At 39.6% G+C, this 17,081-nt stretch overlaps 1 protein-coding gene across 4 annotated transcripts in view; it reads left to right on the top strand.

Moving 5' to 3' along the window:
* The window catches only part of PHKB (phosphorylase kinase regulatory subunit beta), a 221,839-nt gene that overhangs the window by 174,186 nt on the left and 30,572 nt on the right, over nucleotides 1-17,081 (top strand). For 3 of the 4 annotated variants that reach the window (XM_040982753.1, XM_040982756.1, XM_040982755.1), the window contains 5 exons: nucleotides 5,762-5,823; nucleotides 5,912-6,074; nucleotides 7,192-7,273; nucleotides 12,729-12,786; nucleotides 15,370-15,460. In XM_040982753.1, coding sequence (XP_040838687.1) covers nucleotides 5,762-5,823; nucleotides 5,912-6,074; nucleotides 7,192-7,273; nucleotides 12,729-12,786; nucleotides 15,370-15,460 — 456 coding nt within the window. Of the gene's footprint in view, nucleotides 1-5,761; nucleotides 5,824-5,911; nucleotides 6,075-7,191; nucleotides 7,274-12,728; nucleotides 12,787-14,310; nucleotides 14,402-15,369; nucleotides 15,461-17,081 lie in introns of all 4 variants that reach the window. The other variant, XM_040982754.1, reaches the window with a different exon arrangement.

Raw genomic sequence — 17,081 nt, 5'->3', positions numbered from 1 at the left:
TATTGTTGTGCACAAGCTCACATTAAGATGTTGATGTACTTCATCTAATCATTGTACAAACAGGGACCCAGAACCCTCTGTGAGGAAGTGACTACTGCAATCCAAAGACAAGTTGTTACAGAGGAAGTGAAACTCATGACTTCTCATTGCTGTGGAGTACTCTGTGCTTCAGCTTCTGCGCTGTCACTTGCAGCATCGTCTTTTTTGCAACAGAGTCTAAGTGTCCATTTCATTGCTTCCTCTCTCTCTCTCTCTCTCTCACTCGCTCACACTCTCGCTCTTTAAATTTTAGTTATGCTTCAGAAGTTTGAGAATGGCTGACAGTTTTGCTTTTCATAATTCAAAGAGTTTTCTAGTTTAAAAAAAATAAATGAAAGTTCACTGCTTTACGTTTTGAATATTTTCAAATGAAAGGCATTCTATCAAAAAACTGTTTTATTTTATTATTATTATTATCTTTTTTAGAATTGCAGCCATTAGTCATGCAAGCTTTCAATCTTTTGAAAACTCTTGTGTATTTAAATGTATACTTTGCCTCTTTTTTAAAAAGAATTATTTATTTGACAGGCAGAATTACATAGAAGGAGAGAGAATGGGAGGAGAGAGAGAAAGAGAGAGAGAAAAAGAAAGAGAGAGATATCTTCCATCTGCTGATTCACTTCCCAAATAGCAAATGTGGCAAGGACTTTACCAGGCTGAAGCCTGGAGCTTCATCTGTCTCCTTTATATGGGTGTAGGGGCTCCCAGGATCTTGGACCATCTCCTGCTGCTTTCCCAGGTGCATTAGAAAACAGCTGGATTGAAAGTGGAACAGCTGGGGGCTTGAACTCGTGCCACAGGGGATGACAGCAATGGATGCAATGGCTTAACAAACTATGCCATAACACTGGCCCCTGCCATCTTTTCTTTAATTTGTATTAAAACATGCTTATCATTAAATTTACTATCTTAACCATATTTAAATGTAGAGTTCACTGATTTAAGTGTGTTCATGTTGCTGTGCAACTGATCTCCAGAACTTTTTCTTTTTAATCTTGGAAAGCTCATTAAACAAGTCACCATTTCCCCCATCCTCCAGCCTTTGTGTAAATTGCTACTAACAATGACAGCTGTGAACTCTTCTCGAATTTTATTCAAAGTCCTTTCACCTTTCGTATCCATGATGGGCAACTTTGATCATTCCTTGGCCTTCAGACTCCCCTGTCAGCTGCATTACAGGACACCTCCACGTCCCAGCTGTGCCTTCTATCCCAGCCCTCTGGAAAATTTCAAAATCAATAATTGTAATGACAGCTCCTCCCACCTTGTAGATTTTTCTACATTTTGGTGTTGGCTTTTCTTGTTTATCTTCTACCTGAATCACACTTCATTTTTGCAACATTGATCAATGTCTCCTCTTAGTGAAGCCTCTGAGATGGGAATTAATTTCCCCATGCCATGTGTTCCTGTGGCTTTTTAGCTTGAGCCTTTCTATATCTTTTCTGTCACTTTCTGTGCAGCTAGCTTCTCATGCTTGCCTCTTTCTGTGATTTGTAAATGCTCTCAGGCCAAGCTTCATGCCCCCTCTGCTTTCCCAGAGCACTCTGCTTGGTACAATTCCCTGTGAGAAGTGTGTGCATACTAGACCATTGACTGAACAAGTAAACCAAATGTATATGGGACTTGTTCCAGGGGAGAGTGCAGCAAAAATCAAAGCAGATGGAAACCATGGGAGGAAGAAGCACAGTCTTGGATCATATTGTGGTGGAGAGGATGTAGTAGCATATGATGCAGAATCTTCAAGCTGAATAACTTTTTAAATATTATATTGCATTGACACGTAAATAACAGTAGGTTATTTAACAGAACTAGAGTATTAATGCACAGCCAACTAACCTTTATTTTTGTTTTTACAAAACTAATCTTGGAGCGTTTTTTACAAGTTAAGTTCTAGAGGCTGTTCATGGAATTTAACGTTATTCTAAAGAATCATTTTATAGGAAAATACTGAATAAAAAGTATTTTTTTAATGTTTCAATATTACCTGTTAGATTTTAGGGTTAAGTAATTCCTGATTGTTTTCTTTGTTTCCTTTTTTTTCTTTTTTTCCTTTTTTTTTCTTATTGATTGCATTGCATTATGTGACACAATTTTTTAGGCTCTGGGCTCCCCAACCCCTCCCCCATGGTGGATTCCTCCACCTTGTTGCATTACCACAGTTCAAATTCAGTTGAGATTCTTTCATTGCAAGCATCTACCAAGCATAAAGTCCAGCATCTTGTTGTCCAGATAAGTTCATTGGTTTCTTGGGGAGACCATCTCTGGTCTGAAGGTAGAGCCTGCAGAGTATCATCCCGATCAATGATCAATTATTTTCTTAGATTGTATCCAGAATTTAACCATTTCACATTACCTTCAACATGAACATGATGATACAAGCTACTGTTACTTCTCTCTTAGAATTTTGTAGTTATCTGTTAAGTTCCTACTACAAATAAGACACCTTCTTCCTGCTCTTCCTGGCCATACAGTTCTGTTTACACCAGGTGTCATAACCTCCCATGACTTACTCTTTCATATAAAATGAAACTCAAACCCTTCAAATGGTTTCTGTTCCCTCCATGCCATGGGCCACATCTCTGACCTTGTCTCCTGTCATTGTTCCCGCTGATGTAATTTCAGCTATGCTGTCCTTCTTACCACTTTTAACACATACGAAGTATGTTCCTGCCTCAGGACCTTTGCATTTGCTGTTCTCTCAACCGTGTACTTCCTTACCTGAGATCCACATCATTAACTGCAGCTTCTGATTACATGTTGTCTATTACAAAAGTCCTAAGCACCTGTGTAAAATGGCTAACTGCCTAAGTGCCTGACTTCTGCTGCACACTTATAATAATAATACACAAGGATATTTTAAAGTGTTCATAGAATATTGCATTACAGCAGTCATTATTTTGGACACCATGCCTGAAGCCCAAGTATAAAAGAGATTATAGAAAGTAGGAAATCTGCAAGAATTGTTTTTTTTAAAATTGCAGCACAAAAAAATTATTAATAATTTCATCTTTCCTTGAACTTTTTTTAAGTATCTTTTATTTTTTTGGAAGATTTATTTATTTTTATTGTAAAGTCAGATATACAGAGGGGAGGAGAGTCAGAGAGGAAGATCTGGAGCTGAGCCAATCCCAAGCCAGGAGCCAGGAGCTTCTTCCAGGTCTCCCACATGGGTGCAGAGTACCAAGGCTTTGGGCCGTCTTCAACTGCTTTCCCAGGCCACAGACAGGGAGCTGAATGGGAAGTGGAGCTGCCAGGATATGAACCGGCACCCATATGGGATTCCGGTGCATGGAAGGCGAGGACTATAACCACTACACTATCACGCCGGGCCCCTATTTATTTATTTATTTTGAAACTCAGAGTTACAGAGAGACAGGGAGATAGAAGGGGAGAAGGGGAGAGGAAGAGAGAGAGATCTTTTATTTACTAGTTTACCTCCCAGATGATTGCAGGGACCCCCTCTTGGCCAGCTAGGAGCTTCACCTGAGCTTCCCATGTTGGTGGCAGGGGCCCAACCACTTAGACCATCTTTCACTGTTCTCAGGCCATTAACAGGGAGCTGGATCCAAGGTGGAACAGCTAGAACACAAATCACTGGGCACATGGAATGCCAGCATCACAGACTGCAACTTGATCTACTCCACCACAATGCTGGCCCAACCATGAACTTGTTGAACTATTCTCATATACATACATATACACATATGCAGTTTATTGATTTTCCTGCCTCTTTGACATACCTAAACTTCGGTCTCAAGAGAAAAAAGTATTTTATTTCATTCATGCTATATTCTCAGAATTTAGCATAATCTCTGGAATATGATAGATGTTCACTAAATATTTGCCTAGCAATTAGATGACTAAAATGCAAGGTATAAAGATTTGAACCTATGTGCTATGAAAAATCATTCAGCAAATATTGTGTTCAACTCTGTCTACGTATAGGGTCTGCTCTGAGGTTGTTCATGGTCAAAGAGTGACTTGGCTGTAGCTGGTCCACCCAAGCTTATATGGTTCAGGTGGATGTTGGGTTTTCCTTGCTCAGACTCTGTAAGGAGGTGTTAGTGTCATTGCTGCTAATATGTCTTGCCTGCAGGCCGGACATGGTGGCCTAGCAGCTAAAGTCCTTACCTAGAACCCGACAAGATCCCATATGGGTGCCGGTTCTAATCCTGGCAGCCCTGCTTCCCATCCAGCTCCCTGCTTGTGGCCTGGGAAAGCAATCGAGGACAGCCCAAAGCCTTGGGACCCTGCACCCATGTGGGAGAGCTAGAGGAAGTTCTTGGTTTCTGGCTTGGGATCAGCACAGCACCAGCCATTGTGGTCACTTGGGGAGTGAAACATTGAACAGAAAATCTTCCTCTCTGTCTCTCCTCCCCTCTGTATATCTGACTTTCCAATAAAAATAAATAAATCTTTTAAAAAAAATATGTCTAGCCTGCCATCTGTAAGTATGTGTTTCTTGACAAATGCCTTGTTGATGAATTTACACAGGAGAAGGCAGTGCAGTTCTGGAAAGTTAGCTGACAAGGGCAGCATCCCCTAGCTCCTGTGTCTTCACATTTGAAATGTAGAGTTAGAAAATAAGAGCAATATGTGCTATACAGTCTCAATTTAAGAATTCTCCTGTATTCTACACAGTAATTTATAGTTTGTTTTATGCGATACATTTTTTCCTTTTTTATTGATACCTTATCAGATAATTAAAATTATGCATAATGCTAAATTATTACTTGGGCTTAAACTCTTCACCAGGAATTACTGGCAAACAGAAACTTCTCATGAATTGGTACTCACTCATTTTCTCAACCTACGATTGGAAGCTATAAGGAAATAAATTTATCACATAAGGTTGCCATATGTCAAAGTGCAAAGGAGGATTTACTTGGGCAATCAATACCTTCATCTTCTTGAAAAACGTGAGGACCCAGCAGTATCCCATGACTGGACAGCGCCGAAATGTATTGCAGTATTGGAATCCAAAGTACAATTCACACTGTCTTCCCAACATAATTTTAGTGTTTCATTTTTGTTAGTTTCGAACTGTTCCTTTCTTTAAAAAAAAAAAAAAGGTTTATTTATTTATGTGTTTTGAAATTTTTTCAGAGAGAAAGGAAGAAAGAGAGAAAGAGATCTGCCACCTTTTGATTCACCTTTCGGGTGGCTGTCATAGCCAGCTCTAGACCAGGCTGAACCAGGAGCTAGACGCATCATCTGGGTCTCCTACCTGGGTGGCATGTGGGACCGCAGTACTCAATTGGCCCTCACAAATAGGCTATCTTTGCCTGCTTTTTTTCCAATTCCTTAGTAGCTAGTTGGACTGGAACTCGAGCAACCAGGACACAAAAGCTCACTCACATGGAATGTCGCATTCATTACACACTATGACACAACAGTGGTCCACAAAATTTCATTTTTAAACATTTTAATAGAAATCAAAATTATTTTAGTTAGTTCTCACTTTTGAAAAATGGGTAAGAAGAGTTCACCTCATGCTGGCTTCCTTAGTGTGATCCTTAAACTTGCATCTTGTGGACATACTGTATGGTAGAGGATGTTATATGTGATAGGCTGTCATATTTTAGAATGTTTATTTAAGGAATTATATATTTTTTAAGTAAATTTCTTTCTGTGATGTTTTACTTACCTGTGGAGGAGTATGTTCACAAGACAGAAGAGTATTATCTAATGAATGTAAAAATTTCAAATATTTCCTCCGTAGACACTAATATCTGGAGCCGTAGTAGAACAGCTGGACTTCCTACGAATCAGCGAATCCGAAGAGTAAGCCCCTTTGAACTACGTGGTTATCTCATTACCTTGAATCACGTTAGGAAAGCAGGAAATCTGAAATGTTCTTTTTCATTTCCAGACTTCCAGAATTTAAGAGTTTTGAGGAACTAGAACCTCCCAAGCATTCCAAAGTCAAACGACAAAGCAGCACCTCCAATGCTCCTGAACACGAAGAGCAGCCAGACGTCTGCGTCGCTGAATGGAGAAACAGACCCACCAATGAAATCCTTCAGAAACTGAATGTAAGGAAAACGCAGTCTCCCGAGGCTCTCACTGAGCTTGTGCTGGAAGTCACTCCCGGAGGGCGGGTCGTGTGTCTTCCTGGCCTCTCTGTGCGGGCGGCAGGTAATCTGGAGATGGACGCTGTGTCTAGCCCTCGCGCAGGGGTGAGAGGTTGTGCCTTTGTTCCTTTGATCTGACATGAACGTGAGCATCCTGATGATGGTGAAAGAGTGCAAATGAACGGCACTACCTTGGAAATGAACATAGTGTACGAAGCATGAAGCGAGCGAGGGCTCTGATGCTTGCCTTGGGGGCCTCCACTTTGCTGTTTCACTGCCCTCTCCCTCCGTGGTTCACCACGTCTTCTATGCTGCCCTGCGATTTCATTCCAGTGCTTGCTTGGAGTCTCCTCTGTGGCTGAGGAGAGCAGGTCTCACACTGCATTTCGCCAACGTTTTCGAGCTTAGTATTTCACCTTTCCTAAGGTTACATTTTTTTAATCGACAAGATGTAGGAGCAGAATGGAGTACTTCTCCAGGAGATGAAATTGCACCGGCACATCTATAAATATCCTAACACTTTTTGAGACACACAAATGAAAGTATGTAGACCAAATATAAACCCTTTTAGATGGTCTTATTGATCAGTACTGTATAGATCCACGTGAATATGACAGACAGCATATGGTAAATGCCATAGACATTGTACATGTGTGCCCTCCCACACTCAGCCCTGCACAGGAAGGGTGACAGCGATGTCTTCCTCCGCCCCAAGGAAGCAGAGTTAAGAGGAGGATGGTTAAGTGACTGGACCCCCAGTCTCCCGGAGAGTCGCAGGATCAATATCAGTGTGCGTGGACAGCTGGCTTTGTGTTCACAGCTTATCTTGTTTTTTGGTAATTCTGATTATTAAGTTCAGCTGCCCCGGGAAGCTGGCTTGTCTAACCTCTGTCTCCATGATATCTAAGAGAAATTGTATAATATCTTGTGTTTGGTATTATTCTCAATGACATTTTCTCTCCAGTTTCTTAGCGGTGTTATTTCCTCTCCACCTCGTATGGTTTTGGGATCAGTTACCCCCTGTGGTCATTCTTGTACTCATTTCATTCCTGTTCCTCACAGTGATTTATCTTTTCAGGATTGCAGTTGTCTGGCTAGCCAAACCATCCTGCTGGGTATACTGCTCAAAAGAGAGGGCCCGAACTTCATCACAAAAGAAGGTAGGAGCCCATGTCCAGGAGAGCAAATTAAATAATGGCACCTCTTTATTCTTAACCATACATCACATATGTCTAAAGAATACCTACTAAGATGTTCTAGGTCATTTCCTCCCATGAAATGTTCTGTTTGTTTTCCTTGGGCATCCAAGTGGAAAGCGTTCATCCCTATCCCTGGAGTGGAATAGACTGTTAGATGGTGAACCCCTAAAGGGCGCTCCCGCAGTGGGGCCTGATTGCTTCTCGGGTTGTCTCAACAGTGCAGGAGCCTCGTTCTGGCCTGTGACTGTTCACCTCCAGTGACTCCACAGTTGCTTGTTGACAGTTTGGGTTGCCAGTTTTATTATTTTTTCTAACTTTTCAAGAATTATATTGAATTGATAGGTCTATAGAAATTAGCTACCTTGTGAGCTACAGCAGCCGTTCAGGAAGAAACATGACATTTGACTGCATTGTGCTCCGGTTAGTTTGTTTTGTTTTGTTTTCTTTAGATTTATTTATTTTTATTGGAAAGTCAGATATACAGAGAGGAGGAGAGACAGAGAGGAAGATCTTCTGTCCGTTGATTCAGTCCCCAAATGGCAGCAATGGCTGGAGCTGAGCAATCTGAAGCCAGGAGCCTGGAGTCTCTTCCAGGTCTCCCACATGGGTGCAGGGTCCCAAGGCTTTGGGCCGTCCTCGACTGCTTTCCCAGGCCATAAGCAGAGAGCTGGATGGGAAACAGAGCTGCAGGGATTAGAACCAGCACCCATTTGGGATGCCGGTACATTCAAGCCTCTAGGCTACTGCGCCGGGTTCTTTGGTTAGTTTTAATAAAAATAAATCCTTTCTTATCATATCTAGTCTACTCTGAATTAAGAGTGAACCCCTACTATCCCTGCAATCTACACTTGTTTATCAAGGCATCACTGGAAAGAGTAATTTCTGTATCACAATCTGCTGCTTCATTTTATACTACAGAATAATATAGGAAATATTTCAGGTACTTAAGGTAACTGCTTAAAAGCCGCTCGCTTCATTAGAGGATAACTGTTCATAGGTGTGTTTCTGATTGATTGGAATTGGGAATTGAGTTAATACCCTAAACAGCAGTGTAATTAATGATATTCACAGTCCTGTTAATGAACTACATGTAATTATTTTTTAAAAAAAAAAGTCTACTTATATTTTGCATTATTTTAGCTGATAACTTTCTTGAGTATTATTAAGAAAAATCCCTCTAGAATTCTTCCTAGCCTTAATCAGTAAGTGTACACAGAATTTTAACATTTTGTTAGGAGCCTGACATTTGGAATAATTATTTTAGTAGTGTTATTAAATGAAGCAAAATTTTATGAAATAGTTTATAATGAAAATAGGGACAGAATTGTTTTAAACTATTTATTTAAATGGCAGAGTTACAGAAAGAGAAAAACAACACACAAATACACACACACACACACACACACACACACACACACACACACACCAGGGAGGGAGAGAGAAAGAGAAATCCATTTGTTGCTTCACTCACCAAGGGTCACTGTGGCCATGCTGGGCCAGGCTGAAGCCCGCAACGAGGAGCTTCAACTAAATTTCCTTTGTGGGTCCAGGGACCCAGACCTTAGGATCACCTCCCACTGCATTTCTCAGGCCGTGATCAGGGAGCATCATCCAAAGCAAAGCGTCAGGAACCTGCACTGCTGCCCCATGTGCTTTGCTGGTCTCACAGATAGCAGCCTCTGTTTTATTTATTTATTTTTAAATTTTTTGTTATTATTTTTAATATTTTATCATATAGTTCCATAGGTTCCTGGGATTTCCCTTATCCCCTCTGCAATTCCCTCCTCCCCCAACTGAATTCCTCTATATCATTAGTAAAGTATAGTTCTTCATAAACAGTCATATATCCATCATTGCGGGCATGGACAATGGCAGAGAGTCCAGAATCCTATTGTCAAGATATAGTAAACAGTTTCATTGTAAGTCCATCTTTGTCTGGAAGCAGAAATGCATACCACACTGCATCCTCACATCTGGATGTTAGTCTCCATTTCACAGCTACTATACATCCCCCTAAATGAAAAGTCACAATACAAATCAACAATAGAAAGAAAAATAGAAATTTACAATGCCATGAAGTTAAATGGCATGTTACTAGATATGACTCTCCATTACACAGCTACTATCTATCCCCTTATATGAAGAGCCACAAAACAAAATCAACATCAGGAAGAAAAAAGAAATTAACAACACTATGACGTTATAAAACATGCTACCTAGTGACTAATGTGTCACTGAAGAAGTGAAAAAGCAAATGAAAAAACTTGTTGAAGAAAACAATGCTACTGTATGATCTATGAATCATTGAATGATTTAATCAGAAGAAAGTGTTTTGAAGAGATGAAACTAATAAAAACAAAAACATCAAAATCTAGAAGATATAGTTTCCGAATTTTTGTTGGTGAAATGTGTCTCTTCTAGTCAACAAATAGATGGTTTTGTTTTTAATCCAGGCTACTAATCTGTGACATTTGATTGAGCTTAAGCCATTTACATTCAGAGTTTAATATACATGGGTGGTACTTTGGTCCTGTGATTTTAGGAATGGGTTGTTCATTGGTTTAGTCTTCTGTTGTCATTTTACTGGGATGTTCTTCCCATTTGCCTTGGTTTTGCTTGGTGCTATTCCTCTTCTCTGTCAAGAGAACATCTTGAAGTATCCTTTGTAGGGCAGGTTTGGAAGAGGCAAATTCTTTTAGCTTTTCTTTACTCTGGAAGAATTTTATTTCATTTTTCAAAGACAAAAGAAAGCTTTGCTGGATATGTTATCCTAGGCCAACAATTTTTTTCTTTTGGAATCTAGAATATGTCACTCCATTCTCTTCTTGCCTGTAGAGTTTCCTGTGAGAGATCTCCTGTGAGTTTAATTGAATTCCTTTATATGTCAGTTGATTTTTTTCACATGCACATTTAAGGATCTTTTCCTTATGTTCAATTGAAGAAACTTTGATGATCACATGTCTTGGTGAAGATCGCTTTTGATCAAGCCTGTTGGGAATTCTGTGCCCCTCCTGGATGTTGCTTCCCAATTCTTTCTCCAGATTAGGGAAATTTTCCCTTATTATTTCATTAAATACATTTGCAAACTTAGCTTCTCTTTCTGCACCTTCTGATACTCCCATAACTCTTATATTTGGCCTCTTAATAGTGTCTTTGAATTCTTAAATAATTTTTTTTTACCTGATCCAGCTCTGCTTCCAGCTTTTTGTTTGCTTCCCCCTGATGACAGGAAATATCTTCCACTTCTGAGATTCTTTCTTCTGCTTGCTTCATTCTACATTGGAGACTCTCCACTGTACTTTTCATTTGCTCTGTTGTGTTCTTAATTTCTGATATACCAGCCTTGATTTGCTTTATTGCTTCCTTAAATTCTTTGAACTCTTGCATGTGCTTCTTATTGTTGATCAGAAGCTTTAAAATTAGTTTTCTGAATTCTGTGTCCCCCATTTTCTCAATGTCTTCCTCAGTTAACTCTGAGGTTGGCATAGGGTTTTGCTCCTTTGCAGGGGAGTTTTCAGTAATATTCATTGTACCTTTGTCCTTTTTTGCTCTTGGGCATTGCACTTCTGGTTAATAGAGTCTTCTCCTTGAGGCGGGTTTCTAAGCTGTGTCACCCACAGGACTACAGTTTGATTTTACTTATAGCAATTGGTACACGGCTCTTTGCTTGAATCCGATTTTGCTACTCCCTACAGCAAGTTCCAGATCTGGGTTCTTATGTTAGATTTATACCATGGTTTCCGTAGCCTCAGGTTCTGGCTCACCACTCTCCACCCCCTGTCGTACCATGCTGAGGTTGCACCATTGTCTGTACAAACTCTCTCCCACTTGTGATTCAAGTAGGTCCCAGGATGAGGGAGATACCAGGTGTCCTATATAGCTAGGTTGTTGCTGGTGCTAATCTTGCTGGAACCTGTTGGCCATTAGGCCTGGGTGCCACACAGACCTATTTTGACTTGCACGATGCCACAGTCTGTATTATTTTCCTGTGGAACCAGTGCAATCCACTGGTGAGTTTTCCCTGAGCTCAGCACATGCACAGTTCACTGTTGTCCCCTGTAGTCCTAAAGCTGTTGCCACAGTGAATAATATGGCACCTGACATACCACTGTTAGAGTTCTTTATCTGCTGGGCATCAGTCTTGGGTGGAATCTGTAGAATGCCATGTTGCTGCAGTTCACTGAGTCAGAAATGAGTTCACTCCCAGCTCAGCATATGCTCAGTCCTTTCCTTTGCCTTTGCCTCCTTACGCAATATGGTGTCCAATTTGGCAGTAGGGTGCTGACTGGACTGTGAAATCCACCCTGTTCTTGCACTGCCCATTGATACTTGCCACTGTCTCTGCTCCTGGTCAAATCAAATGGACCAGCAGGACGGACAGTTCTTTGTCTGGGTTTACTTCCCATGCTCCAAGTGAAAGTTCCTTCCCACCTGGTTGCTGTTGGTGTTTCAGCTGCTGGTGGAATTCAGATCGCTGTTCGCTGAATGCCCCTGGAGTATCAGTCACTGCAACACCACAGTGTTGTTTTCACTGCTATCCTGTATTGTCAGTCTCCAGGTACCCCTCTGCTGTTGTTCTGTCCTTTCCTATTTCCTGAAATGTGTTCTCTGTCCGTTCATCCTGATTAAATATTTCTCTGTCCGTTTAAATGTATCCTTACCCTATTTCGCCATCTTGATTCTCTGCAGCCTCTGTTTTGCACCATTTTATAACCTTGAAAGTAATGCTTATCTTTCACTTAGATATTTGCAAGATTTTAAATATTTTAGGTTAAGTACTAATATAATATTATTTTGTTTTTCTTTAAGACCATAAAAATAAGTTCCGGGTAAAATATTGAAGACCTTGTTCTGCACCCTGAGCTCCTTTTGGGTGCTCTGTTCTGTTCCTTGTTGATTTACTGACAAACACTCATTATGCCAGATGGCTTCTAAATTGCAGCCAAGAAATGAAACCCAAAGAGGACCTCAGTAAAGTTTCATTGAGCAATTAAATGAAAAGTTGTATATATTCAGAGTTTATAGTATTTATTCAGTTTGCTAATGATTTTGCTATGTTCTGTTTTTCTATTCTATAGTAAAATATCATTGTGTCTGTTTAAATCTAACATTACATATTAATAAAACAAATGAACTTTAAAAATTAAAATATTCAATGCCATATATTCGGACGGAGTAGTAACAATGAGAAAATTCATATTAATATATCAAGTAGCTTAGAATATTAATAGCTATAATATATTGATACATATGATATATATAAATATATAATATATGTAGAATTATATATGTGTGTGTGTATATATATATATCAGCTTTAGTGAAACAAAAAATCCAGAATGAGTTTTTAATGAGAAATAAATGTTATGCATTTAAAAAGCTTTCTTCAAAAAAGACTCTGTTATCCAATGTCTAGGTACCGTTTCTGATCACATCGAGAGAGTCTATAGAAGAGCTGGCAGCAAAAAGCTTTGGTTTGTACTGGTATCCTTGTCATTATGTTGTATGTGTGTGTTGCTATTTTCAATGGCTTAACGATAATGAACCAATCCTATTAATGTTTCTACATTCTGATGATGCTTATTCATTTATTTTTAAACTCCAAGTTTACAGCATTACCACTGTCTAATTTCTAAGGATATACCTACGTTCCAGTATTGCTTGGCTCTCTCAAGAAGTTAAAGCAAAATGTCTGGGAATGAAGACCTTTTTGTGTGTGCATGTGGAGTTTCCACTAGGATGGTATATTAATGACTCTGACTGCTCTTCCTGTTGCAGCAAGGTACTGCTGTAGGTTCCACTTAGTGTTTAGGAAACCTGTTCTGTTATTAGAGGAGAAAGCCTTGAAAAAAGACTAGTGGATTATTGAATCATAAGCAAAAGTAATGTACCTTGAAGGTAAAATTCTGCCATCTTTAAATTAAATGAATTTCAGTGATTATAATTGTTTCATGAAAAATAGTCAATTTACTCAACAGTGATAGTATCTTCTCTGGCTTTAAAAAAAAAAAGCTATAGGCCAGTTTAGGCAAATATCCGCAAATGAGGTAGATATAAGCCTCAACACATAACCTTGTGTGTTTTTTAAAAGATTAATTTTTATCGGAAAGGCAGATTTACAGAGAGAATGAGAGACAGAGAGAATGAGAGGCAAAGAGAAAGACCTTCCATCTACTTCTGTATTTTTGTGTAATCCTAACAATTTCACTCGTAGAATCTGACAAATTTTGAAAGTAAGGTGTTTATGCATTTACATATATATGTGTGTATATGTGTGTGTGTTTATTTTGAGACACAGATAGAGAGATCTCTGATCTGTTGGTTCGCTCTTCAAACATCTGCAGTGCCTAGGAGAGTCGTAGTGAGTGGCTGAGTCCAGTCCAGTGCATTGACTGTACCATCTTCGCTGCTGCCCAGATAGAGTCTGGAACCAGAGGCACACATTGAGCTCAGGCACTCCCGTGTGCAGGTGTCCTAACCAGTAACTTAAACAATAGGCCAAATGCTTGTGCACGTGTGTATGTGTTGGGTATGTGTACATATGTATTAAATGTATTTGCATTTCAATAATCCATATTATCTAGATTTTAAATTATTTAGCTTCAGGAAGTGTAAGCAACCTCACTGAATCTCAAATTTCTAGTTTCTAAAACGAAAGCGTTACAACACTCCCTACTAGTAGTAATTCAGCTCTCTGGTTAACAAGCGATTCCTACACAGAGGAAGTAATGTAATAATCTTCTTGATTAAGTCTCTCAGATGTTTACTATAAATTCTTAAACAAGGGAGGTATGCAATCCAATAGGTGCTTCTTTGTCGCCAGTAAATTGCAAGTGTGATCTGTAGTCTTATTTCTGGCCACGTTTATGTATAATATTTTCATTTTGGATAAATCATGAAGTGACAGAGAATGCTGATTGTTACATTTCAAACAACAAACTCCTGGAAGTTTTATTTATTCTATTTTCCCTTTTATGGCTCTCTATTGACACACCCAGGTTGGCGGTACGCTACGGGGCTGCATTTACCCAGAAATTTTCTTCCTCTATAGCCCCACACATTACTACTTTTCTGGTACATGGGAAACAGGTAACATGCACAGAATTTGGTAACTCAGGCTGCTTGAAACGTGTGAGCTTTTTTGTGCTTTGAAGGTTAAACATGTCTATTGGTCTTAAGTGTGTGGGTGAAAGCTTCTCTCGTCATAGGAAGTAAATGTCTCACTAATTTTATCAGTTATTTTCTTAATTTTCTGCTAGCCTATCCATGTTGAAACTAAGAACTATAAATGCCGTTTATGGGATAAAATTTCTCCTGCTTTCATGGCTACCCTGGAAATTTAAAAATTTTGCAACTGGTTGCTACTGTGTTTTATTTTCCCCTGTCTAAATGTTCCACATGAATTTTTAGTTTTGGTTAAAAAAAAAAAACTATGTATTGCATGTGCTGTACTTTAAGAAAAAAAATCTGTTCTTCCTAAATTCTAAGATTTTTTCAGAAGTGTGAAAATAGCAGTGTTAATTCCTTTTCCCAACATTCTGGCTGATATTATCAAGAAAAAAAAATGTTGGTATTTCATTGTAGCACTTCTGAAAATTCAACACTGAGTCCTCTAATCCAAAAATTTTGTTCTCTGGGCACCAGAAAAAACATGATTTAAAGTGGTTATAAGACTAGACCGCATGTACCTGAGACAGAATTCATTAATAATGAATTGAAAATACAAAATTGGAATAGATTTAAATCCTTTCCATTCCTCCTACCCTGCCCATTAGAAAGAACAATTGAATTCTACTTGCTTTCTTTTCAGTTGATAATAGTATACCAGTATGACATTTGGCACAGCCCGATGATGGCATAAGTGAGTTAGGCATGCCGCCCTGATTCTGGGTTTAACTTTGGGAAATTTTAGCTGTTACATCCAATGTCTTGTTTCCCTCAATGACTACGTCAAGACCCAAGCATGTATATGTTTCAGGCTCCCTAATCAGGGGCCCCATTCATTTATCAGCTTTTAGATTTGTGAACATCTGGCCTGCTCTCTCCTTTACCTCCAGGTCGGTTGTACGGCGTGCAGCAAGTCTTTTAAATAAAGTAGTGGACAGCCTGGCCCCATCCATTACTAATGTTTTAGTGCAGGGCAAGCAGGTAAGTATCTTCTTTCCAGATACTCTCTGAGTCACAATCTCAAAGATTTCTGAGCAGGACCCTGAATTTGAAACCTAGCAGAACTCAGAGTCGTAGGCTGTCACAGGCAGATTAACGGTGGTTCAGTCATTTCTGAAAAGACTCCTGCAAGCAAAAAGTATACGTAGTCTTAAAGATGCACATTTATGAAATGGGCCATTCCTTTTTCCTGCTGCACCTTCGAGCCGTAATTCTCAACTGCCGTTTAACTTCAGATCAGTGCCGATGCTAGTGAAGAAAGTGAATAACCGCTGATGTATTCTAGTCAGGTTTACAAAAGGCCGAGCAAAGACAGGTGACTAGCAAAGGACACATTTCCATCTCCTCCATACAATATCCTCCTTCCCTTCAGAAATATATTGGTTACTCAGCGTCTGTCTGTCCTTGACCCTCTAGACTCTCTCCCCCTGCTCCTTCCCACTCACCAGGGCTATCCACGGTTAGCAGGGCTCTCTGTCTCCTAGGGGCTCTCGTGGGAAACCTGTGACATTTATTCACAATGAGTCTCTATCCTCACGGTACCTGTGAGCCCCGAGAGACCAGGGCCTGTGTGGGTCTTGTCCAGTGCATGCCTCCATGTGCTCTGCATGGGATCTGGCTTGGAGTAGGTACTTAGTGAATGTGAGTTAACTTGGATGTGGCTGCTCACTCTTTGTTCTCGTTTTTCTTAGTTCTGATTACCTGGCTGAATCATCTTTTTATTAGAATGAAAACCGGCTTGCTTTCTTTCTCTTCTTTGAGAACATTTGCTATGTGTTTCATTGTGGTTTTTCTGACAGCTAACCTCAGGATATCATAAGCTTTCGTAGCATAAAGCACTTTAACCTTCTTTAATAGATTCAACCAACTGCTCATATTTTAGTGCTCTTTATTCATAAGGTTGAAATCACTTCATCCTAACATCCAGCTTTTGGAATGTTAGAATAATTAGTTATTTTCCTGTAATGTTTAATAATAATTAAGAAATAATTGTACTAATTTGAAAAACCTCCAAGAAAGTCAAATCATTTTTCATATACTTGTATGTTGTGTTCTCCATATTGTTAAGAGGTAGGATTTCCAGCTAAAAATGGATCAAAGTATAGGAGGTAATGTTTCAAGTGCCTTTCTTCCCTCGAATCCTTACTTACAACTAGTCTTCTATTGTTTTTTTTTCTGGTCCAAGACAGTGTTGAAAGAAAGTTAAGCAAGTTTTAAGAAGCTATTGGTTTTCTTTAGCATAGGTCCCGGTAGTATATTTGCAAGGTGTTAGTTCTGCTATGTTTGAACCGTGAGGGCTTTGCAGACCTTTGCGGTCACTGGCACCCGATCCTGGAAGCAAGTGAATTAAGATGGCCACATCCATCCTGCACTAAAGGAATTTTGCAACTCCTGGTTCTCAGATTCTATCCCTCTGCCTAGAAATTCCAGGGCCTACCCTGTAGCTATCACTGGCCCACTGCCCTTCAGACTAACATGTCTTCCAGGGCAACAGTCATAGATTCGGTAGCCCAAGGGCCCACAGCACCACTTCATGAAAAGACGTGAGAATGGTACATTCCAAGTTTGGATTTTTTTGCTTTAGGAGAAACTGTCCCAAAAC

Source organism: Ochotona curzoniae, unplaced genomic scaffold, assembly GCF_017591425.1.
Source record: "Ochotona curzoniae isolate NIBS_2020 unplaced genomic scaffold, NIBS_Ocur_1.0 contig_3622, whole genome shotgun sequence".
NCBI classification, from domain to species: domain Eukaryota; kingdom Metazoa; phylum Chordata; class Mammalia; order Lagomorpha; family Ochotonidae; genus Ochotona; species Ochotona curzoniae.
The sequence above is the reverse complement of the archived record's forward strand: the minus strand, read 5'-3'. Positions and strand labels throughout refer to the sequence as shown.